The 25,314-nt window shown below is 37.6% G+C and overlaps 2 protein-coding genes across 2 annotated transcripts; both read left to right on the top strand.

Annotated features, from left to right (window-relative positions):
- Positions 1–17,741, top strand: LOC122701817 (olfactory receptor 10Z1-like). Its single transcript, XM_043915158.1, has 2 exons — positions 1–906; positions 17,595–17,741. The coding sequence occupies exons 1-2, from the start codon at positions 1–3 to the stop codon at positions 17,739–17,741; spliced, it is 1,053 nt and encodes a 350-aa protein (XP_043771093.1).
- Positions 17,742–21,480: 3,739 nt separating this feature from the next.
- Positions 21,481–22,413, top strand: LOC122693303 (olfactory receptor 491-like). Its single transcript, XM_043900853.1, has one exon. It carries the CDS (start codon positions 21,481–21,483, stop codon positions 22,411–22,413), a length of 933 nt encoding a protein of 310 aa, XP_043756788.1.
- Positions 22,414–25,314: the final 2,901 nt, after the last annotated feature.

Raw genomic sequence — 25,314 nt, forward strand, 5'->3', positions numbered from 1 at the left:
ATGGACAATCACACCACAGTGAGCACATTCCTTCTGTTGGGATTTTCCAGTTTCCTGGACCTGCAAGATCTCCTCTTTGTGATGGTTTTCTTCTCCCACGTGACCATTCTAGCTGCAAATGTGTCCATAATGGTGGCCGTCAAGCTCAATCACAGCCTTCACATCCCCATGTACTTTTTCCTCTGTGGCCTCTCCTTTTCAGAAACCTGTACCACTGTGGTAATCATCCCCCGCATGTTGGTGGACTTGCTATCAGACAGTAAGTCCATTTCGATTCCTGAGTGTGCTACACAGATGTTTTTCTTCTTTGGCTTGTCAGGCAATAACTGCTTCATCATGGCTGCCATGTCCTACGACCGTTACACCGCTATTCACAACCCACTGCACTACTCCATCCTCATGACCCCTAAGATCTGTTTTCAGTTAATGATGGCTGCTTGGTTGGTAGGGTTCCTGGTTTCTGTGTGCATCGTCACCATTGTGTTCAACTTGTCTTTTTGTGACTCCAACACCATCCAGCACTTCTTTTGCGACATCTCGCCTGTTGTCCACCTTGCTTGTGACTATACTCTGTCTTATGAAATAGCTATTTTTGTGCTCTCTGCCTTTGTATTGGTGGGCAGCTTTATTTTAATAATGATTTCCTATGTCTTCATTGGGTCCATAGTTATGAAGATGCCTTCTGCCAAGGGGAGGTATAAGGCCTTCTCAACTTGCTCCTCCCACCTCACTGTGGTGTGCATACACTATGGATTTGCTGGCTTTGTCTATTTGAGGCCCAAGAACAGTGACTCATTCCGTGAAGATATGCTGATGGCTGTGACATATACAGTGCTGACACCTCTGCTTAATCCCATTGTTTACAGTCTAAGAAACAAAGAAATGCAGATTGCCTTAAGAATGACAGTAAATAGTGCAAATAGGTTCATCCTTCAGATGGTAAATAAAAGAACCCTGAACATTTAAAAATTACAGACTGATGGAAAATAAAAATGGAAAAATTGATGCCAAAAACTCAGTCTCTGTGCACTGGTTCCAAAACAAATCTTGGAGAAGAGTTTTGGGTGAAGTAGAAAAGAATAGCTTTATTACTTTGCCAGGTAAAAGGGGACATAGTGGACTCATGGCCTCAAAACTGTGTGTCCCAACCAAGGGTGATTTTATAAGGAGTTTTATGGCAATGTTTCAAGGGTGAGGTTGGAATTAAAGTGTGAGATTTAAAGAATTAAATTGGAATTAAAGGTGAGATCGGAATTAAACTGTGTGCAGGGCTTGCATTCCTTTAATCTGGCCTCATTTGGTCTCCCATTGAGCTTCTGTGGTTCTCAAGGTTATCAAACTGTGACCTTCTTTCTGGAAAAAATATGTTATCAAGTAGTTAACATTTTCCATTTGTTGGAGATTTTAGTTCTACAGAAGAGCTCAAAAATATTGTTATGTGTATCCCTTGAGCTGGTACTAGGATTCTCCCAAGGCTGCACTTTTGTTTCTTGACTTCTCCTCTCTTGCTTTTTATCTCCTCCTTTTCCTGATTAGCAACTGTTTGAACCTGCCATTTGGAACTCAGGTAAGGTCCTGGAGGCTGAAACCTATTCCCAACAAAGAAGAAACAGGGGACACAGAAAGGTTTCTGTGCCTGGGGGCCCCACAGGGTCCTGCTTGGTTTCAAAATCAGAGTGCTTCCAACAAAATAATCACTTTGTGTACAAAGCATTTAACATTTATAGAATTAACTTATATGCCCTGGTACCACTATTATTCTAATATAAAGGGGATACCATTTTAAAATATTTTTTAATTTTTACTTTATCATTTTATTTCATTTTACAGTAGGTCCTTATTGGTTATCTATTCCAAATATAGCACTAGATACCTGTAAATCCCAAATTCCCAATCCATCCCTATCCTCCACCTTCCCCCTCTGGCAACCACAAGTTTGTTCTCCAAGTCTGTGAGTCTGCTTCTGCCTTGTAAATAAATTCATTTGTATCTCCTTTTTTTTTTTTTTTTTAATTCCACACATTTTAAAAATGTTTTAAAATACATGTATGTGTGCATCTATGTATGTATGTGTCTGTGTGTATATATATATGTAGTAAATGATTCAAAACATGTTTGGAACATAGTATTTTCGAAATAATAGTTGGATGAATCTTTCTGTTTATGGATTATAGTTTTAGTGTCAATTCCCAGAAAATTTTGACAAGTCCCATATTTTAACATTTTCTCCTTTTTTAAAAAGGTTTACAATTTATAGTTCTACGTTATACATTGAAGTCCAAGATCTACTTTGAGTAAATGCTTGTGTAAGGTGTGGCATTTAGGCTTGAGGTGGCTCCCCCATCTATGGTGGTCCGCTTACTCCAGAACCGTTTTTGAAAAGATTTCCTTCTTTCATTGGACTGCTTCTGTACCTTAAAAAAAAAAAAAAAAGTTTGGCATACTTATGTAGGTCTTTTTCTAGATTTTTTGTTTAGCTTCATTTGATCAATGTATCTTTTCGTCCACCAGTACCACAGCATTCTGATGACTTCAACTGTATAAGTCTTAAGAGCAAGTAGAGCCATCTTCTACTTTTTTCTTTTCTTTCAAAAATCCTACATATATTCTAAGACCTTTCTTCTTTAGTCATGTAAGCATTCAGTGCCGTATATTTCCCCCTCAGCACTACTTTAACTTAATCTCACGTGTTTTGATATGCTCCCTTTTAATTTTCATTCTATTTATTTTTAATTGTTAGAGTTCCATGTCTTCTTTTTATTATTTGCTTCCTATTTAGGGAACTTGCTTTTGCCATGATTTAAAGGTGGATTTGTTGGGAAAAATTTCTTTTAGTTTTCCTTCATCTGAAGTGTCTTTGTTTCACCTTCATTTCTGAAGACTGTTTCTGCCAGATGTAGAATTTACATTTGCCTATTCTTTGGTTTTAGTACTTGAAAAATATTATGGATTTTTAAAATAATAAGTAATGATACTTCCTCCATCAGTGCTTTTAAGATTTTTCTTTCTTTTAATTTTCAGAACTTTACTTATGTGTGTTGTGGTATGGATTTCTCTGGGTTTATCCTGTTTGAGTTTGGTCAACTTCCTACACCTGTAGCTCTATATCTTTCATCAAATTTGGAAAGTTTTCAGACTTCATTTCTTTCAGTATTTACTCAGTACCCCCTTTCTCCTTTCCTGTAGAACTCCCAAAATAGCTTGTTATTTTCCCACAAATCCACGTAGATCTGAACTTTTTCCCCAATCTATTTTCCTTTTGTTTAGATCAGTTATTTATATTTATCTTTGTTAAAGTTTATTGATTCTATCATCTGTCATCTCCACTAGACTATTGAGATCATCCATCAAGTTTTATTTTTTAACTTCAGTGTTTGTATTTTTAGTTATGTCATTTTCACATTATTATTTTTTGACTTTTGCTTCTTTGCTGAAATTTTCTATTTTTTAAATTTGTGTCAGGGAAATTAATGGCTGCTTGTTGAAACATTTGTTTGAAGGCTGTTTTAAATCATTAACAGATGATTTCTAGATTCTTTTCATCTTGATGTGGGCATACACTGTTTAATCTCACTGAAGTTTTTACTTTTCTAGTTCTTGGTATGATAAGTGATTTTTGATTATGCTGTAGGTTTTTTTTGGAGGAAGTCTCCTGTTGTGTTGTTGCTACAACACCAGGTGGGTGTGTATGTGTTTCTTCAGTTTCCTGCTGGGCACTCCTGACACAGCTCTGGCAAAAATGGTGTGCTGACTCCCACTGCCTACTTGTAGATGAGTGAGATGCAAGTTCAGCTTTCCCCACTGCACTGCTGTCTCCCTCCCAGTGAAACTGTGACACCAACTTGTAGTTATTTCAGTCAAAAATTATATTGAGTTATTGTATTACACAGAACATCATAAGCCATTAGAAATGTAAATGACAAGCATCCAATGTATCCGCCCTCATAGAATTTATCTGATAGCAGACCAGTGATAATAAAATCAACAAGTTATTGATTCAGACTATTTGAAGGGGACAGTGTCATGAAGAAAGAAAAGAAGGCAGAGCAAAGAAGCTTGACATGCCAGGGCAGGAAGTGTCAGTGCAGGCCTCATTGGGAAGATAACATCTGAGCCAGGATGGAGGAGGTGAGGATATCACCAGTTGTATATGGTGTTACCTGTGTATATTTGTGCAAATCTAATCTGATGAACTATGGATGGAGGTTCGTGACATTGTACAGGAGACAGGGATCAAGACCATCCCCATGGAAAAGAAATGCAAGAAGGCAAAATGGTTGTCTGAGGAGGCCTTACAAATAGCTGTGAAATGAAGAGAGCGAAAAGCAAAGGAGAAAAGGATAGATATTCCCATTTGAATGCAGAGTTCCAAAGAATAGCAAGGAGAGATAAGAAAGTCTTCCTCAGCAATCAATGCAAAGAAATAGAGGAAAACAATAGAATGGGAAAGACTAGAGATCTCCTCAAGAAAATTAGAGATATCAAGGGAACATTTCATGCAAAAATGGGCTCAATAAAGGAAAGAAATGATATGGACCTAACAGAAGCAGAAGATATTAAGAAGAGGCAAGAACACACAGAAGAACTGTACAAAAAAGATCTTCACAACCCAGATAATCACAGTGGTGTGATCACTCACCTAGAGCCAGACATCCTGGAATGTGAAGTCAAGTGGGCCTTAGAAAGCATCACTACGAACAAAGCTAGTGGAGGTGATGGAATTCCAGTTGAACTATTTCAAATCCTGAAAGATGACGCTGTGAAAGTGCTGCACTCAATATGCCAGCAAATTTGGAAAACTCAGCAGTGGCCACAGGACTGGAAAAGGTCAGTTTTCATTCCAATCCCTAAGAAAGGCAATCCCAAAGAATGCTCAAACTACTGCACAATTGCACTCATCTCATACCCTAGCAAAGTAATGCTCAAAATTCTCCAAGCCAGGCTTCATCAATACGTGAACTGAGAACTTCCAGATGTTCTAGCTGGTTTTAGAAAACACAGAGGAACCAGAAATCAAATTGCCAACATCTGCTGGATCATCGAAAAAGCAAGAAATTTCCAGAAAAACATCTATTTCTGCTTTATTGACTGTGCCAAAGCCTTTGACTGTGTGGATCACAATAAACTGTGGAAAATTCTGAAAGAGATGGGAATACCAGACCACCTGACCTGCCTCTTGAGAAACCTGTATGCAGGTCAGGAAGCAACAGTTAGAACTGGACATGGAACAACAGACTGGTTCCCAATAGGAAAAGGAGTACGTCAAGGCTGTATATTGTCACCCTGCTTATTTAACTTACATGCAGAGTACATCATGAGAAACACTGGGCTGGAAGAAGCACAAGCTGGAATCAAGATTGCTGGGAGAAATATCAATAACCTCAGATATGCAGGTGACACCACCCTTATGGCAGAAAGTGAAGAGGAACTAAAAAGCCTCTTGATGAAAGTGAAAGAGGAGAGTGAAAAAGTTGGCTTAAAAGCTTAACATTCAGAAAACTAAGATTATGGCATCTGGTCCTGTCACCTCATGGGAAATAGATGGGGAGACAGTGGAAACAGTGTCAGACTTTATTTTCTTGGGCTCCAAAATCACTGTGGATGGTGACTGCAGCCATGAAATTAAAAGACGCTTACTCCTTGGAAGGAAAGTTATGACCAACCTAGATAGCATATTAAAAAGCAGAGACATTACTTTGCCAACAAAGGTCCATCTAGTCAAGGCTATGGTTTTTCCAGTGGTCATGTATGGATGTGAGAATTGAACTGTGAAGAAAGCTGAGCACCGAAAAATTGATGCTTTTGAACTGTGGTGTTGGAGAAGACTCTTGAGAGTCCCTTGGACAGAAAGGAGATCCCACCAGTCCATCCTAAAGGAGATCAGTCCTGGGTGTTCATTGGAAGGACTGATGCTGAAGCTGAAATTCCAGTACTTTGGCCACCTGATGCAAAGAGTTGACTCATTGGAAAAGACCCAGATTCTGGGAGGGATTGGGGGCAGGAGGAGAAGGGGACGACAGAGGATGAGATGGCTGGATGGCATCACCGACTCCATGGGCATGAGTTTGAGTAAACTCCGGGAGTTTGTGATGGACAGGAAGGCCTGGTGTGCTGCGATTCATGGGGTCGCAAAGAGTCAGACACGACTGAGCGACTGAACTGAACTGAATCTTCCACTCACAGGCATATAATTTACCTTTACCTTTGAGATTTCTGTTCCAATTATGGCAGGTTTAGTAATTGGAATCAATCATATAGTAAGCACAACTAAAACAAATGTTAAGATGTTTAAGATCTCTGAAGTATAGGTTACAGGCTAATAAGGAACTGCTTCCTCAGGAACTGTGAGAACCCAGAGAAGTAAACCTAACACTCACATATGCTTCAGCAATTAGAGAATTTGACAGGCCAGAAGGAAGTCTTATCAACCCAGGTTTGCATTTAGTGATGTCTTGGGAGGGGAGGGATATACTTCGAGGCCTAGGACACAACCAGATGAGAATTCTGAAGAATAAATTTTACATATACCCTTCTGCTGCTGCTAAGTCGCTTCAGTCGCGTCCGACTCTGTGTGACCCCATAGATGGAAGCCCACCAGGCTCCCCCATCCCTGGGATTCTCCAGGCAAGAACACTGAAGTGGGTTGCCATTTCCTTCCCCAATGCATGAAAGTGAAAAGTGAAAGGGAAGTTGCTCAATCGTGTCCGACTCTTAGCGACCACATGGACAACAGCCTACCAGGCTCCTCCATCCATGGGATTTTCCAGGCAAGAGGACTGGAGTGGGGTGCCATTGCCTTCTCACACATATACCTTTAGGATAAGAGAAATATTCAGTGACCAAGTCTTGCACAGATCTCTCATATCCCTGGAGATCTAGAGTCTCAAGCCTTGAACTTGAATATAATATGGTCAAGGACAGGTAGTGCCTCTTGGTGAACTGAATAAACAAACAACTCAAGCCTCTTATTCCTACTGAACAATAAATATGATAACAAGTACATACTGAAAAATAATGAACAGCACCAAGGAAGTAGCTAAATTCCAAACATACGGTGGGAGTCAGTGGAGACAACAGTAACAGAATCATGAAGATTTAAGATATGGGAATCAATAGACACAGACTAGTATTATTTTATTTAAAAAGATAAAATACAATTTGAAAACATATATAATCACATAAAACCAAAAATGATGACTCTGTAATATGCAAGAGAACAACACGGAACTTCAAAAGTGAAAAATTTGCCATGCCACTGTGTGTACCAGGCATTCATTTCTCTTTGGTGAGTGTAATCTTCACAGTTCTTCACTGTGACTCCCAAGAGACATCACTGGCAGAAGATCCATCCTACCTGGCGAGCCTCATGATCATAACTGGGATCATATATTTATAATGCTGCCAGATACAGTTTCAGAGTCCCTGAAAGCATTATTTCAAGTTATCAGAATCACTGCACTCTGAAAAGCCTAAAAAATATATTCCGTATATTGTCCTCTCAGTCCATGTTCATCTTACAATTAAAGAATCATTTTTTTCTACAGTGTTATATGTAACACAGCTGACATTTCATTTTTGTCAGGATTTAGGGGAAATAGAAAGTTCATAGTGATTAACTTGAAACCATGAAGCCACAGTCACAATCAAGTATTTCAATTTCAATTATCTCCCAATGATTTCGTCTGCTCCTTTGGAATCCATATTTCTCTGTGCCTTTGGCCACAGACAACTACTGATATGCTTTTTGACAATACAGATTAGTTTCCTTTTCCTGTAAATTTAGAAAATACAAATCATATTATATATACATTGTTGTGAATGACTTCTCTCAGCATAATTATTTTAAGATTCATTATGATGAGTATCACCATTGTATTTCTTTTTATTGGCAAGTAGTATTTCACCGTATAGATGTACCACTTATTTTAATCCCATCACCAGTTGGTGGGAATTGTTTCCAGTTCTCAGCTATTGTAAATGAGACTGCTATGAACATCTGAGTTATTTCTGTGTGAATATGTTTTCTGGTTTGTCTTAGGTAAATATTTAGGAGTGAGATTGCTGGAGATAGGGTGTTTATCTTTAAATTTTTTCAAACCATTTTCTGAAGTGACTGTATTATTTTACACTCCCATTTGTGATGTTAAGAGCCCCAATTGCTTCAGTGTATTGCCAACATTTAGTATTATTAGTCCTCTTTAAATGTACCATTTAATGGGTGTGTAGTGCTATTTGCTTATGCTGTTGATTTGAATTTTGATATAGATCCAATTTCTCAATCTTTTAATATATGCATTGTGCATTTCATGTTATCTAAGAACATTTTGCCTAACACTATTCATGAACAGTTCTTCTGTGTTTTTTTCTAAAACTCTAACACTTTACATTTTGATCTATGCTCCATTTTGAGTGTATTTTTGTATAAGATGTGAGGTTTAGGTTGAAGTTTGCTTAGTTTGTCTGTTTTCGTCCATGAAAGTCCAATTATTCCAACACCATTTATTGAAAAGACTGTCCTTTTCCCCTTGATTGCTTTTGTACATTTGTTTAAAATCAGTTGGTTGTACTTGTGTGGACCTAATTCTGAATTTTACTCTCTTTTGTTAATCCATGAATTCACCACCTCCTATCCCCACACTAGTACTACACTGTCTTGATTATTATTGATAAGTAGCGAGTGTAAATTCAGGCTGTGTCATTCTTTCTAAAAATAATTATATTGGGCTATTCCTTTGCTCTTTATTTAAATTTTAAGATCAGATTGTCTAACTATAAAGAATCATGCTGGATATTTTGATAGTGATTGCATTAAATCTATGGATCAATTAGGAAAGAAATGACATCTTTGTCATGTTGAGTTATCAAATTTGAGTCATCAAATTCATAAGTATTGTATTTCTCTCTATTCATTGAGAACTTTTTTGATTTCTTTCATTAGCATTTTATAGTTTTCAGCATACAATCTTTTGCTATTAAGTGCAATGTAAGTTGAATGCTTTGCTCCAAAGATCAGGAACAAAATTAGGACACGTACTCCCATTCCTCATGCCTTCATTTTAAACATTGTATTTTAGATACTGGCTAGAACAATAAAAAATTAAAATGGACCAAAGACCTAAAATTTTTCAGGAGCAGAAAACCCACCAGCCTTCATTTGCAAGTGATTGTAGAAATATTAAAAAAAGCAATTTTTTATAAGTGACTAAATTAATTTAGCTTAACAGAGTCACAGCATACAAGGTCAGTATATGAAAATCAACAGTATCATGGACAACAAGCTGCTGAAAGTAAAAAATAAAATTTAAAAATTAGCACCATTTATAACAATGCTAAATGTTAAGATGTCAATTCTCCCCTAAAGTTATCATAGATTGAATGCAAAAGCAATAAAAAGTTTAGTTTTGCTTTTTAGAAATTCACAAGCATTATAAAATTCATAAGGAAAAAATGGACCTGAATAAGTTTAAGAAAATTTGGAAAAGGAAAACAGATTTGCACATTTCACATTACCTAATTTCAAGCCTTATAATAAAGCTGCAGTAATCAAGACGTGCAGTATTACTATAAGGATAAGCATATAGATAAATGGAATAGAATAGAGTTCCTAAAATAGATTCATACATTTTACCTGGTTAATTGGCTTCTTAAAAGATAATGGAGGTTAATGGAGAAAAGTATAAACTTTTCAACAAAGTGTGTGTGAATAAGTGAACATTCATTAAATAAGCAAATACCCAGAAGACCTCAATACTTATTTCACACATAAAACAAAATTTTAATGAGATCTTAGAGTGAAATGTAAACCAACATTATAAAATTTCAAAGAAAAAAAAACAAAGAAAATTTTATTGACGTGAAAGTCACTCAGTCGTGTCTGACTCTGCAACCCCACGGACTATAGAGTCCATAGAATTCTCCAGGCCAGAATACTGGAGGGGGCAGCCTTTCCCTTCTCCAGGGGATCTTCCCAACCCAGGGATTGAACCCAGTTCTCCCACATCACATGCGGATTCTTTATCAGCTGAGCCACAAGGGAAGCACAAGAATACTGGAATGGGTAGCCTATCCCTTCTCCAGTGGATCTTCCTGATCCAGGAATTGAACCAGGAGAGGGTAAAATTTTGTTAACTATGACAATAACTGCACGAACTACAATAATAATAGTAAACTAGATTTCATAAAAGTTAAAGCCTTAATTTCAAATGACATTGTTTAAAAAAATGAAATGACAAAGTAGAGATTATAACAAAATCTTTGCAAAACACTGAAGGATTTGTATCTAAAATATTGGAGAAGTAAAAATGGCAACCCACTCCAGTATTCTTGCCTGGAAAATTTCATGGACAGAGGAGTCTGGCAGGTTATAGTCCATGGAGTTGCAAAGAGTTAGACATGACTGAGTGTGCCCACACACATACATCTAAAATATATGGAGTTCTCATAACTCAATTAGAGAGCAAGCAATCCAATTTTTTAAAATAGATAAAAGATTTGAAGAGATATTTCATCAAAGAAATATGAATGGCAAGAGAGCACTTGAAAATGATGGTGAACAAAATAAGTCACTGGGGAAAAGCAAATTAGAAGAATTAATACTACACACACATTAGAATGACTTTTTAAATTAATTTTTAATTAGAGGATAATTATAATGTTGCTTTGGTTTCTGCCATATATTAACATGAATTAGCTATAGCTAATATAGGGGGCATATGTATGTCCCCTCCCTTTTGAGCCTCCCTCCTACCTCCCACCCTTTACTACCCCTTTAGGTTGTTACAGAGTCTTAGTTTGGGTTCCGTGAGTCATATAGCAAATATTCACTGGCTCTCTATTTTACATATGCTCCCATGCTACTCTCTCCATTCATCTACCTTCTCCTGCCTGTGTCCATAAGTCTGTTTTCTATGTCTATGTCTCCACTGCAGCCCTGCAAATAGGTTCATCAGTATCATCTTTCTAGATTCCATATATGTGTTAATAAACAATTTTTGTTTTTCTCTTTCCAACTTACTTCACTCTGAATAATAGGCTGTAGGTTCATCCACCTCATTAGAACCGACTCAAATGTGTTCGCAGCCTATTGTACAGAGTGAAGTAAGTCGAAAAGAGAAAAGCAGATATCCTATATTAACACATATATATGGAATCTAGAAAGAAGGTACTGATGAACCTATTTGCAGGGTTGCAATGGAGATGCAGATATAGAAAACACATTTATGGACACAGGTAGGAGAGGGTGAGATGAATGGAGAGAGTAGCACGGAAGCATATACACTACCATATGTAAAATAGATAGCCCATTGTATATATGTCCCACAACTTCTTTATCCATTCATCCTTCAGTGAACATCTGGGTTGCTTCTATGTCCTACCTATTGTAAATAGTGCCACAACGAACACTGGGGTACATGTGTCTTTTTCAATTTTGGGTTCCTCAGGGTATATGCCTAGCAGTGATATTGCTGGGTCATATGGTAATTTTACTCCTAGTTTTTAAAGGAATCTCCATACAGTCTTCCATAGAGGCTGCATCAATTTACATTCCTACCAGCAGTGTCAGCAAGCACAGTTACCCAGACACCCCACGCTGGTTCTTCAGCAAAACAGAAACTCAATGCACACTAGCAGACAGACTGCCCAAAGCTGTATCAAACCCACAGACACCCTAAAGCTACTACTGGACATGACACTGCCCACTGGAGAGACAAGATCCAGCTCCACTGACCAGAATACAGGCACAAGTCCTCCCAGGCAGGAAACCTTCACAGGGCACTGGTCCAACCCCACCTACGGGGAACAGACTTTACACTTAAGAACCACCACCTTGAAACTTTCTTTCTCTCTCTCTCTTTTCTAATCACACGTTTTATTTCCCTTACGTACTTCTACCTCTACGTTGGCTTTCTGCAGTGCTGTGGATTTTTCTCTTTAAAAAAATTTTTTTTTCTTTTGATTTTTTGTTTTTGTTCTATTTGCTTTTCTTATTGTTCCTTTCCTAGTGTAATCATTCTTTAATATGTAGAATGACTTTTTAAAAAAGTACTGACAATAGCAAGTGCTGGAAAAGATGCAGGGCAAAGAGAACTGAAATGCAATGCTGAAGAAAGGCAAAATGTTATTACCATTAAAAATTTTTTTTCAATTCTTATAAACATACACCAACCATACTGCCCAGAAATTTCAATCCTGGGTATTTATTCAAGAGAAATGAAAACACACAAAGACCTGTATGGAGATCTTTTAGAAGCTTTATTCTTAATTGTCAAAATCTAGAAATTTCTCAAATGTCCATCGTTAAAAGGCCATGTTAAAAAAAATAAAGGTGGTACATTCATGCAATGGCTGTGTTTGAGAGGACCATAACGCAATCCAGACTCTCTATAACCTAGCCTTCACAGTTCCCATGACATCATTCAAAATTACCAGCAAAACAAAGGGGAGAATTGAGGTCCTTATTTAAGATAAAGGGTTAGAAAACAACCTCAAGGAAAGGCTGAAAATAAAAGGAAAACTTTCATCACAGGAAGCTTCAAAAGAAACAACAAATAAATATGAAAAAAAATATAAAAAATGAAAGAATATAAATCAAAGAAATAGAATATATGTTCCATAGAGAGAATAAATCTATATTTCACTCTCCAAAAATATTAATAAAGTTGAAAAACCCATAGGAATATTAATCAAGAAAAAGGCAAAAATATCCACTATCCAAAAAAGACAAGCAAGGAGGCATAACCTCACATTCTGCAGATATTTAAATAGTTAAAATGGATATTATGAACAATTTTTTGTGATCAAATTATGAACAATTTTTCATGTTCAAATCAAGATGGTGGAGTAGAAGGACATGTGCTTATCTTCTCTATGAGAATTCCAAAATTACAACTCACTGCTGAACAACCGTTGACAGGAGAATGTTGGATCCCACCAAAATAAAATACCCCATGTCCAAGGTCAAAGGAGAAGCCCCAGAAAGAAAGTAGGAGGGGCAAAATTGCATTTAGAATCAAATCCCATTCCCACCAGAGATGCTCGGAGGGCTCAAACAAAATATTGTGCACAGCATGAGACCGCATAGAGACTGAGTCAGACCTGCCTTTGAGTGTTTTAGTGTCTCCTGTGGAGGTGTGGGTCAGCTGCAGGGGCAGGGGCTCAGGTGCAACAGACCTGGGTATGGCATAAGCCCTCTTGGAGGAGGTTGCCATTAACCTCACCATAGAGTCCCCAGAACTTACACAGGACTAGGGAAACAGACTCTTGGAGGGCACAAACAAAACCTTGTGCACACCAGGACCTAGGAGAAAGGAGCAGTGACCCCACAAGAGACTGACCCAGACTTGCCTGTGAGTGTCCAGGAGGTGGGAGTCTGCAGTGGTCTGCTGCAGGATCAGGGGCATTGAGTGCGGCAGTGTGAGCATGGGACCTTTTGAAGGAGGTCACCATTATCTTCATTACCTCCACCATAGTTTGGTCTCAGGTCAAACAACAGGGAGCGAACACAGCCCCGTCCATCAACAGAAAATTGGATTAAACATTTACTGAGCATGGCCCTGCCCATCAGAACAGGACCCAGTTTCCTCCACAATCAGTCTCTTCAATCAGGAAGCTTCCATAAGCCTCTTATCTTTACCCCTCAGAGGGCAGACAGAATGAAAACCACAGTCACATAAAACTAATCAAACTGATCACATGGACCACAGCCTTGTGGTCCATGCAACTATGAGCCATGCCATGTAGGGCAACCCAAGATGGACAGGTCTTGGTGGAGAGTTCTGACAAAACATGGTCCACTGGAGAGGGGAATGGCAAACCACTTCAGTATTCATGCCTTGAGAACCCCATGAACAGTATGAAAGGCAAAAAGATAGGATACTGAAAGATGAACTCCCTAGGTCAGTAGGTGCTAAATATGCTACTGGAGAAGAGTGGAGAAATAACTCCAGAAAGAATGAAGAGATGGAGTCAAAGCAAAAACAACTGCCAGTTGTGGATGTAACTGGTAATGGAAGTAAAGTCTGATATTGTAAAGAGCAATATTGCATAAGCACCTGGAATGTTAGGTCCATGAACCAAGGTAAATTAGAAGTGGTCACAGAGGAGATGGCAAGAGTGAACATTGACATTTTAGGAATCAGTGAACTAACATGGACTGGAATGGGTGAATTTAACTCAGATGACCATTATATCTACTACTATGGGGAAGAATCCCTTAGAAGAAATGGAATACCCCTCACAGTCAACAAAAGAGCCCTAAATGCAGTACTTGGGTGCAGTCTCAAAAACAACATAATGATCTCTGTTCATTTCCAAGGCAAAGCATTCAATATCAAAGTAATCCAAGTCTATGCCCAGCCATTAATGCTGAAGATGCTGAAGTTGAATGGTTCTATGAAGACCTACAGGACCTTCTAAACTAACACCTAAAAAGATGTCCTTTTCATCATAGGGGACTGGAATCCAAAAGTAGGAGGTCAAGATATACCTGGAGTAACGGGCAAATTTGGTCTTGGGGCACAAAATGAACCAGGGAAAATGCTAACAGTGTTTTGCAAGAGAACACACTGGTCATCGCAAGCACCCTCTCTCAAACAACACAAGAGAAGACTCCACATATGGACATCACCAGATGGTCACTACCAAAATCAGATTGATTATATTCTTTGCAGACAAAGATGGAGATGCTCCATACAGTCAGCAAAAACAAGACCAGGAACTGACTGTGGCTCAGATCATGAACTCCTTATTGCCAAATTCAGACTTAAATTGAAGAAAGTAGGGGAAACCACTAGACCATTCAGGTATGACCTAATACAAATCCCTTACGATTATACAGTGGAAGGGACAAATAGATGCAAGGGATTAGATCTGATAGAGTGTCTGAAGAACTATGGATGGAGGCTCATGACATTGTACAGGAGACAGGGATCAAGACCATCCCCAAGAAAAAGAAATGCAAAAAGGCAAAATGATTGTCTGAGGAGGCCTTACAAATAGCTGAGAAAAGAAAAGACATGAAAGGCAAAGGAGAAAAGGAAAGATATACCCATATGAATGCAGAGTTCCAAAGAATAGCAAGGAGAGATAAGAAAGCCTTCCTCAGTGATCAGTACAAAGAAATAGAGGAAAACAATAGGATGGGAAAGACTAGAGATCTCTTCAAGAGAACTAGAGATACCAAGGGAACATTTCATGCAAAGATGGGCTCTATAAAGGACAGAAATAATATGGACCTAACAGAAGCAGGTGATATTAAGAGATGGCAAGAATACACAGGAGAACTATACAAAAAAGATCTTCATGACCGAGATAACCATGATGGTGTGATCACTTACCTAGAGCCAGACATCCTGGAATGTAAAGTCAAGTGGGCCTTAGGAAACATCACTATGAACAAAACTAGTGGACGTGATGGAATTCTAGTTACTATTTCAAATCCTAAAAGATGATCCTGTGAAAGTGCTACACTCAATATGCCAGAAAATTTGGAAAACTCAGCAGTGGCCACAGAAGTGGAAAATATCAGATTTCATTCCAATCCCAAAGAAAGGCGATGCCAAAGAACGTTCAAACTATGGCACAGTTGCACTCATCTCACACAGTAGCAAAGTAATTCTCAAAATTCTCCAAGCCAGGCTTCAACAGTATGTGAACTGTGAACTTCCAGATGTTCAAGCTGGATTTAGAAAAGGCAGAGAAAACCAGAGATCAAATTGCCAACATCTGTTGGATCATCAAAAAAGCAAGAGAATTCCAGAAAAACATCTATTTCTGCTTTATTGACTATGCCAAAGCTTTTGACTGTGTGGATGACAACAAACTGTGGGAAATTCTTCAAGAGATGGGGATACCAGACCACCCTATCTGCCTCCTGGGAAATCTGTATGCAGGTCAAGAAGCAACAGTTAGAACTAGACATGGAACAACAGACTGGTTCCAAATCAGGAAAGGAGTATGTCAAAGCTGTATATTGCCACCCTGCTTATTTAACTTATATGCAGAGTACATCATGTGAAATGCCAGTCTGGATGAAGCACAACCTGGAATCAAGACTACTGGGAGAAATATCAGTAACCTCAGATATGTAGATGACACCATCCTTATGGCAGAAAGTGAAGAACTAAAGAGCCTCTTGATGAAAGTGAAAGAGGAGAGTGAAAAACCTGGCTTAAAGCTCAACATTCAGAAAACTAAGATCGTGGCATCTGGTCCCATCACTTCATGGCAAATGGATGGGGAAACAATGGAAATAGTGAGAGACTTTATTTTTGGGGCTCCAAAATCACTGTAGATGGTGATTGCAGCCATAAAATTAAAAGATGCTAGCTCCTTGGAAGAAAAGCTATGACCAACCTAGACAGCATACTAAAAAGCAGAGATATTTCTTTGCCAACAAAGGTCCATCTGGTCAAAGCTATGGTTTTTCTAGTAGTCATGTATGGATGTGACAGTTTGGCCATAAAGAAGGCTGAGGGCCAAAGAACTGATGCTTTCGAATTGTGGTGCTGGAGAAAACTGTCAGTCCTAAAGGAAATCAACCCTGAATGTTCACTGGAAGGACTGATGCTGAAGCTGAAGCTTCAATACTTTGGGCAACTGATGTGAAGAGTTGATTCATTGGAAAAGACCTTGATGCTGGGAAAGATTGAAGGCAAAAGGAGAAGAGGGTGACATAGCATCATGGACTCAGTGGACATGCATTTGACCAAACTCTGGGAGACAGTGAAAGACAGGGAAGCCTGGCGTGCTGCAGTACATAGGGTCACAAAGGGTCAGACATGACTTAGTTACTGAGCAACAGCACTACCAGAGTCAATACACTTGAATTTACTTTCTCAAATTGGTATAAAAAGTACCCTTCAACTCCTGTCTTTCTTGGGTCCTGGACTGATAATAAACAGCTTGCCCAACCAGCCCAGGGACTATACTTTGAGTAACAATAGACTGTGCTGTGCTTCTGCTTACTTACTCATAGTACTCCAGGGCTCTTTCCTCACCACCTCATGCCCTCAACTCAACAGTCTACAGAGATAAAATTAGAACCTTGGAGGTACTGACTCTTATTGCAGCTCCCACCAGCTTTCTATTCAGCAGGGTTTTTTTTTTGTCCAAGTCTCTGCACAAGGTTTCCATCTGGGTCCTCAGATCCTTTTGTTACACCTGGACCTACTATTTATGTCACCTTAATGACACATGTGGTTCCACAAGTCATTTCTGGAGAACAAATCAAAGAACCTTTTCCTCAAAGGGGCAAACAATAACAGTCCTAGGGGATTTTTCATATTCTATGAGAGCCCTTCTTTTCCTCCCAACACACACACATGTAAAGACACCCAGCTTCATCCTCATAGCATCTTCATAACAAGGAAACATAAATATGCTCCTTAAACAAGGGGAGCTGTCAATGGTTTTCATTGTCAGATATTCAGTGCACAACTACTATAAAAATAAATAGAAAACATTTACTTTATAAAGTTCTCTTTAGAATTCAGCAACATCACTTCTGATTCTGAAAGGTGAGTACTGTAGTCATGGCTTTTGTTTAAATAAATTTTTGTTTGTTAAATGAGAAATTAAAGATAAACTTTCACCAGCATTACCTCTTGACTCCTGCAGAAACGATGACCTTAGAAAGATTTACACTGCGGAATGGTCAGTCTGTGCACCCAAACCAGGCTGCCCAGGAGTCCCCAGAGTGCAGTGTGGACTGCACAGCCATAGCCACTGCTGGGCTTGTGTAACTGAAACTATGACAAGGAAATCAAGAAGAAATCACCTGATGTTCACATTGTATGAGACTTAAAGACTTATGCCCTCTGTTCATCATCAAAACAATGCATGCAATGAGGGAAAGGATTGGGGAGAGTCAGAATCTCTGACTCAAGTGAGCAAGCATGAATGTAATGCTAAAATTAAGAGCTCTAGAAACATCCCTAGGTAGCCAATGGAATGGAAGGGAAGGGGGAGAATTAGCTTCATATTACGCGTATGACTGTGAATGATAGAGCCCCAAACAGAGAAGGCATCATATAATGTACTTCTGACTTCTTTTGGATCTGTGAAAATCTCCTGACATGTGTTGAAAGAAAAATTATATTATGATTCTTATCAAAAAATTTGCTTAATCAAAAATAGTTCCTTAGCTCTGATGCATAACCAAACCCTTTTGAGTACTTTGCAGATATCATTTCTTTTAATTTCACAACAAAGTTGCATTACTGGGACAATTATTTCCATTAAAAAAACAAACAAAAAAAACTGGGAGTCCAAGAGATTTAAGTGTCAAGTGTAAGTTAAAACAGCTGACCACTGGGAGGCTAGGGATCTAAGTTTTTTTGTTCCCAGTCTCCATGACTACTGTCAGCACACTTTTGAAGCTCGCACTGCGCACAGTAAATTTAGGGTTGGCCCCATGAACTCTGCTTGAGTCAGAAGGCGGAGCACAAATCCTACTTAGGGCTTTGCCTCATTCCTTAGACCAGAGTATGTTCAGAGGGTGACAAGGAGAATTGCGAGGGATCTGAAAAGCACGCCACAGGGCATAGTGAAGGATCTATGGATGCTTCATTTTCCAAAAGGAGCATGCTGGCTGTGTTCAAACATTTCAATGTTTTGATATAGAAAGGAGATTGTTTATACTGTTAAAGTCATGGGGGATTAAATGATGAGATTATAAATATATTTTTCACAATAGAGCTAACACTTGTGGCGATAAGCTTTCCTGTCATAGAGTAATTTAGATGCACTTAATGAAGACTATTCAAAACACATTCTTTAATGAGCTGTAGGTTCTCAACCATTGATTCATTGTATTTCACAATTCATTCTGTCAAAGAACTAAGTCCCACTATTGTAAAGACTAAATGCTTTCTCATTCTAAAGTAAGATATTTAAAATTTTTAAGATAAGACATTCAAAGATATTTTGGTGCATATATTATGATTTGTGTCAAATATTTCAAACCTTAAGAACTGAAATAATGTCATTAACAGAAAATTGTCTTTCTTTGAAAATTAGAACCAAAAATAGTGGAAAATTTCAGTGTCATGTTAGCGTGACTATTAAAAGCAAGACACATACATAGAAAGACACATTTAGAAAAGTGATTAGAAATAGGTTATAAAGCTCCATGAATACCATATTAAACAGTTTGAAATATAGTATATCCAGTATTTAAGTTATGAATAGTAGTTGGGAAATCAAGAAATATATTATTGATAATGCTAAGTAAAAATGTAAATTGCTGTTGTTTAGTCGGTAGGTCATGTCTGACTCTTTCACAGCCCCATGGATTGAAACCCACCAGGCTCCTCTGTCCATGGGATTTCCCAGGCAAGACTATTGAAGTGGATTGCCATTTCCTTATCCAGGGATCTTCCCAACTCAGGGACTGAACTCATGCCTCCTACATTGGCAGGTGGATTCTTTACCACTGAACCACCAGAGAAACCCCAAAATGTAAACTATAAAATGTAATATATAATATGATTACAAATATGTAAATACTACTGGCAAATGCTACAAAATTAAATCAAAATGGATTGTGAGGCACAGTTAGAATTAAGGATTTGTAGGTGAGTCTTTCTACAGTTAGCTAATTGTATTAAAAAATTAAAAGAAAATGAAAGCAAAAAAATTTATAAAACTAGAAATTACCAAAAGAGATTGATACTTTGCTGAAGAAAAGATGTGCATAAATGAAATGTTCAGATCACTAAAATGAATTTCAAGTAACTTTTAAAATTTTGTAATACTTTAAATATATACTGTTTCCCATTCTGATAAATATAACTTTCTTTTCCAACTTTCACTGAATCTTTAGTATGCCCTGAAACTATTGCCTTGGATTGCAGTATTTATCCATCTTCCCTTTTAATTTATCATTAACTCCTCTTTCTCAGGACTGCTTTAAGACATAGGAACTTAGCCTTTGTCACAATATAACAGCAAAACATGAACAGGATACTAAGCTCTTAAATGAAAATGCAGCCAAATACTCAACAAAACAGTGAACACAATTTAGGACATTGGTTTATTACAAATCATGGGGATGCACTTATCTTAAGAGACAGTGTATATTTCCTTTGAATTATGGATTAAGAAAAATGTCTAGGAATGGGGTTATTTTTAAAATTTTATCATAGTTTGTAATGCTGTCCTCCCAATTCTATATCTAATTTGTAAGATTACTAATTCTGATAGTAAAAAATTTGTAAACAGTTACATGTCCAAATTTAGTGGATGATTAATTAAATTAAGGTCTAGTTACTTAATGCACTATCATCTCAAAAATTATGTTTGAGGAATAATAATGTGATCAGATTTTATATTGAAATGCTAAGTAAAAATAGCAGTATTAAACTTTTATCTACAATGTTATAAAAGCTCAATTAAAATGCATCCAAAGGGGAAAATGCCTGGAAATAAATTACCAAATTTATAATAATTAACTTGTGTGACAGTAGCTATATTTGAAAGCTCCATTTCTTTGGAATTTTCAAGTTTTTTTCACCTACAATGTTACATAATTTTTGTTTAGAAACACACGAGCCATTACTTGACTTACACCATTATTACAGACTTTCAGTGTACAAGCAATATATTCACTGTTATCTCTATAAGACCTTATCCACAAGACCTGGTTTCTCTGGACGGGGAAACTTTATTCTTCTCTGGTGTCCTAGAGCACATTCACTATACTAATCATACATTCATTTATTTAACAAGTCTTTCTTCAGGACATTTTGTTCCCAAGCACTAGTTACTTGTGATACTGAGATAAAATACACACTGTTGATGAGGAGAATGTGTATAAACTGGGGATAGTGAAATTTGAACATGCAAACAAAAACAAAAGTCACAATCTAGTATAAATAATGGCAACTGTTTACATTTCAGGGTCTCAACTAAAGTAGGGAGACTAGCAGTGAAATTGTGAAGATGAGTAAATAAAATTGGGGACTAAATTGTAGATAGAATCAATAGGATTTTATTAGATGTGGTAAAAAGAGAGACAGAATGAAAGATTGGGTAGATTGTGGTGTCATTCTACAGACATAAAACATAGGAAAAGTGGTCCAAGGAAGGATGAGTTTGGTTTGGAGGAGGCTGAGTTTCAGGTATTAATTGGATTTCCAACTGGAGACTTCTAAAGAACAACTGAAACTATAGATCTGGAATTTGGGAGAGAGATCCTTGTAGAAGTCAAGGTTGGAGAGGTGTTTTAAAATAATTAATAAAAAAAAAAAAGAACATAATTGAGATCCTGGAAAGTGAGGTTGAACCCTTTTCCTTTTATGCAAAGAGGAAACACACACACACACGCAAATCCTGTAAAGACTATATTTACAGGCAGCGCAGAAGAGGAAATCACTGTGAATGAGTCAGTGGAATAAGCAAACAAAATTGATAATGTGTAGAATGAGTGCATAAAAAAATGAATATTCACATTTCCCTCAACAGGAACAATTCCCAGAGGACATGGAAGTTGGAAACCACACCAGCGTGACGAAGTTCATCCTTTTGGGGTTAACAGAGGATCCTACACTTTGTGTCATCTTCTTTGTGCTATTTCTAGGCATATATGTTGTCATTTTAGCGGGCAATATCACCATAATTATTTTAATAGCAAGTTGTTCCCAACTTCACTCCCCTATGTACTTTTTCCTTGGCCATTTGGCTTTTGTTGACATCGGTTGTTCTACATCTGTCACACCTGTGATGATTATAGGATTTCTTAGACATAGACTAGCCCTCCCAGTTGCTGTCTGTGAAGCCCAGCTCTGTTCTGGGGTCACATTTGGGACAGCTGAGTGCTTCCTGCTGGCTGTCATGGCCTATGATCGTTATGTGGCCATCTGCTTGCCTCTTTTCTATTCCACCCGTATGTCCCCCAGAGTCTGTGTCCTCTTGGTGGGAGTTTCCTATGTGGGTGGGTGTGTCAATGCTTGGACATTTGGTAGTTGTTTATTGACTCTGTCTTTCTGTGGACCAAATCAGGTAGACCACTTTTTCTGTGATTTCTCCCCTCTGTTGAAACTTTCCTGCTCAGATGTCTCCACTATTGAAATTATCCCTTCCATCTCCTCTGGATCTATCCTTGCATTAACAGTGTCTGTCATAGCTCTCTCTTACATCTGCATCCTCAACACCATCCTGAAGATGCGCTCCACTGAAGGGAGACACAAGGCCTTCTCCACCTGCACTTCTCACCTCACCGCAGTCACTCTCTACTATGGAACGATTACCTTCATTTATGTGATGCCCAAATCCAGCTACTCAACTGAACAGAACAGAGTGGTGTCTGTGTTCTATACAGTGGTGATCCCCATGTTGAACCCCCTCATCTACAGTCTGAGGAACAGAGATGTAAAGGAGGCCCTGAGAAAGGCAATGGCCAGAATATACTCTTAGGATCCATTCTTAACATTGCAGGTGACCTATAAAAATTTTTGTTTACCAATATCACACTTAGGACCTACCAAATATAGCTTAACTGATTGTTTCAGTTAAAGTCATACTTCTTCTCTCACTTTTATATATTTGTACACCAAATGGGAGATGCCTTGAAGTCAACAACGACAGCAATATTTATCACTGTTTTTAACACCCGTAGATGCCTTTGCACCTTTAATTTTTGTAGCAAACAATAATAACTTGCACTTTATATGTGCCAACCCTGTTCTAAGCATATTATGTATATTAGCTGGTTTGTTCCTCATAAAAATCATATGAAGTAGTAGTTACTACTTTTATTTTACAAATGAATCATGTACAGAGTAGAATGCCCCAAGTCATGCAGCTAGGAAGTTATGGGACTAGTCTTTGATTGTAGAAAGTCTGGGTCCAAACCCACAATGCTTTGCATTTGATTTTCATAGCAATCTCATGATGCTGGTATTATAAATACTTCAGTTTACAGATGAGAATGTTGAGTGTTAGAGAGATCCAATAGTTTGTTCTGGAGACATATGGATTTGAGTCCTCCATGCACTTGAACTACACTATAAGCCACAATCAGTCCAAAGACTTGAGCACTGTTACTGATCTAGAAGACTTGAGCAAGGTAATCAAGCCTAAGCTGTTACTTTGCATCCAAATTCGTTTTCCTTTTCCAATATACTTTGACAACTCCAAGTCCATTTCTTTTCCAATTAAATTTTATAATGTTTATCAATTTCTGTAAATAAATTAACATTTTTATTGCCTGTGCAATGAATCTATAGATCATTTTAAGGGAGAAATGACATCTTAACATTTGATGTTATTGTAAACAACACTAATTTTGAATTTTATTTTATTTTTTTTTTCAGTTGACAACAATAAATATAATTTCCCCTCTTCAAAACAAACAAAAAGGATTTATAAAGGAAAAAAAGGATTAATTTACTTGGAGTTTATCAGCCCACTATTTTTAGTGTGCTTTGAAATAATTAAAAAGCTTGAAATTATATTCAATGAATACTGGCCCATAGTTACATTTTTTTTTTTAAACCTGTCTTAAATACATACATCATGGCTTTCTATTGAAATCCTTAAATCTATAGGGATCTGTAGTAGGTAAGACTGTATTAAACATTTTTTTCCTCATTAACAATTTCATTAAGTTAAAAAAAATCTGACATTTCCCTTAAATGTTAAGTTGAAGCCTGATCTATGCTGCTGTGTCCTGTAAAATGAACCTAATTTTCAAAGTGAATAGGAACGCCTGAGTGGCCATTTAGAATGCGGCATTTTCCTTCCCTCATGATTCCTGCTGGGTCCTCTTCGCTGAGGCTTTTCCCTGAGTCATATATTTAATTTACCTTAATTTTTAACTTTTTTAGTCCTACTAGACTGTTGATTTTTGTATATTGACCTTTTAAATACTGCTGCTTTGTTAAATATTTAAAATTTTTTCTACAGTCATTTGCAAATGAAGACTTACTTCTTCCCTTAAATCTTTTAGGTCTTTTTGCAATTTTATTATTTACTTTATTTTTGTTGGAATATAATTGGCATATAAGGCCATATAGTCTAGGTGTGCAATGTGTTGATTTACTGCATTTACATATTGCAATATGATTTCTACCCGAGCATAGCTAAAACCTCTATCACCTCACATAATTATCATTTATTTTCTGTGGTGAGAAAACCTAAGATCTAGAGTCTTAGCAACTTTGAAGCTTGTAATGCAGAACTGTTAACAATCAATATTGTACTGTGCATTAGCTCTGCAGAACTTAGTACTATCTACCTGTTCTAATTTGTGTCTTTGAACAACATATCTCCAGTTACCCTGTTTCCTAGCCTTTGGTTATCACCATTCTAGTCTGTTTTTATCAGTTTGGCTTTTTTAGATTCCACATATAAGTGATAGCATAGTCTGTATGAGTGCATGCCTATTCAGTTGCTCAGTTGTGTCCGGCTCTTTGTGATCCCATGGACTGTGGCCCACCAGGCTCCTCTGTCCATGGAATTTTCCAGGCAAGAATACTAGAGTGGGTTGTCCCCTGAGGAATTGGATGGGGAGGGAGGTGGGAGGGGGGTTCAGGATGGGGGACACATGTACACCCATGGCTGATTCATTTCAATGTATGGCAAAAATCACTACAATATTGTAAAACTATTAGCCTCCAGTTAAATAAAATTTTTAAGAGAAAGAAAAAAAAAGAATGTTAGAGAGGGTTGTCATTTCCTACTCTAGAGGATCTTCCCCACCCAGGGATCAGACTCACATTTTCTGCAACTTGCATATTGGCAAGTGGATTCTTTACCACTGTGCCACCTGGGAAGTCATAGTCTGTATAGTTTTGTTCTTTTCCTGTCTGACTTATTTCACTTAGCATAATGCCCTCAAGTTGTATTCATGTTGTTACAAATGGCAGGATTTTCTTCTTTCTCAAGGCTGAATGATACTCCATTGTGGTATATAGATTTATCACAACTTCTTTATCCATTCATCTGTTGACTGGCACTTTGTTTTCATATCTTATCTACTGTAGAATAATATTGCAATAAGAATGGGAATGTAGGTATTTCTTTGAAGTTCTGTTTTTCTCTCCTTTAGATATGTATAACCAGAGGTAGAATTAATGGATTACATAGTAGTTCTATTATTGATTTTTTGAAAAATCGCCATACTTTTGTCCATAGTGGCTAAACTGGTTTACATTGCCACAACAGTGTACAAATATTTCCTTATCTCTATATTCCTACAACACTTATTATCTCTTATCTTCTTGACAGCCACCCTAACAGATGTGAGATAATATCTCTTTGTGGGTTTGATCTCATTTCACTTTCCCATTTGTCATGGGGAGGACTTGGGATTTT

Source organism: Cervus elaphus, chromosome 1 (assembly GCF_910594005.1).
Source record: "Cervus elaphus chromosome 1, mCerEla1.1, whole genome shotgun sequence".
NCBI lineage: Eukaryota > Metazoa > Chordata > Mammalia > Artiodactyla > Cervidae > Cervus > Cervus elaphus.

What these genes read in the sequence shown, in the direction of transcription:
- LOC122701817 (XM_043915158.1), top strand. Translation starts at nt 1, where the DNA reads ATGGACAATCACACCACAGTGAGCACATTCCTTCTGTTGGGATTTTCC. An exon ending in AGATTGCCTTAAGAATGACA is followed by an intron (nt 907 to 17,594) that starts GTAAATAGTGCA and finishes AACTTTCACCAG; the next exon opens with CATTACCTCTTGACTCCTGC.
- LOC122693303 (XM_043900853.1), top strand. Translation starts at nt 21,481, where the DNA reads ATGGAAGTTGGAAACCACACCAGCGTGACGAAGTTCATCCTTTTGGGG.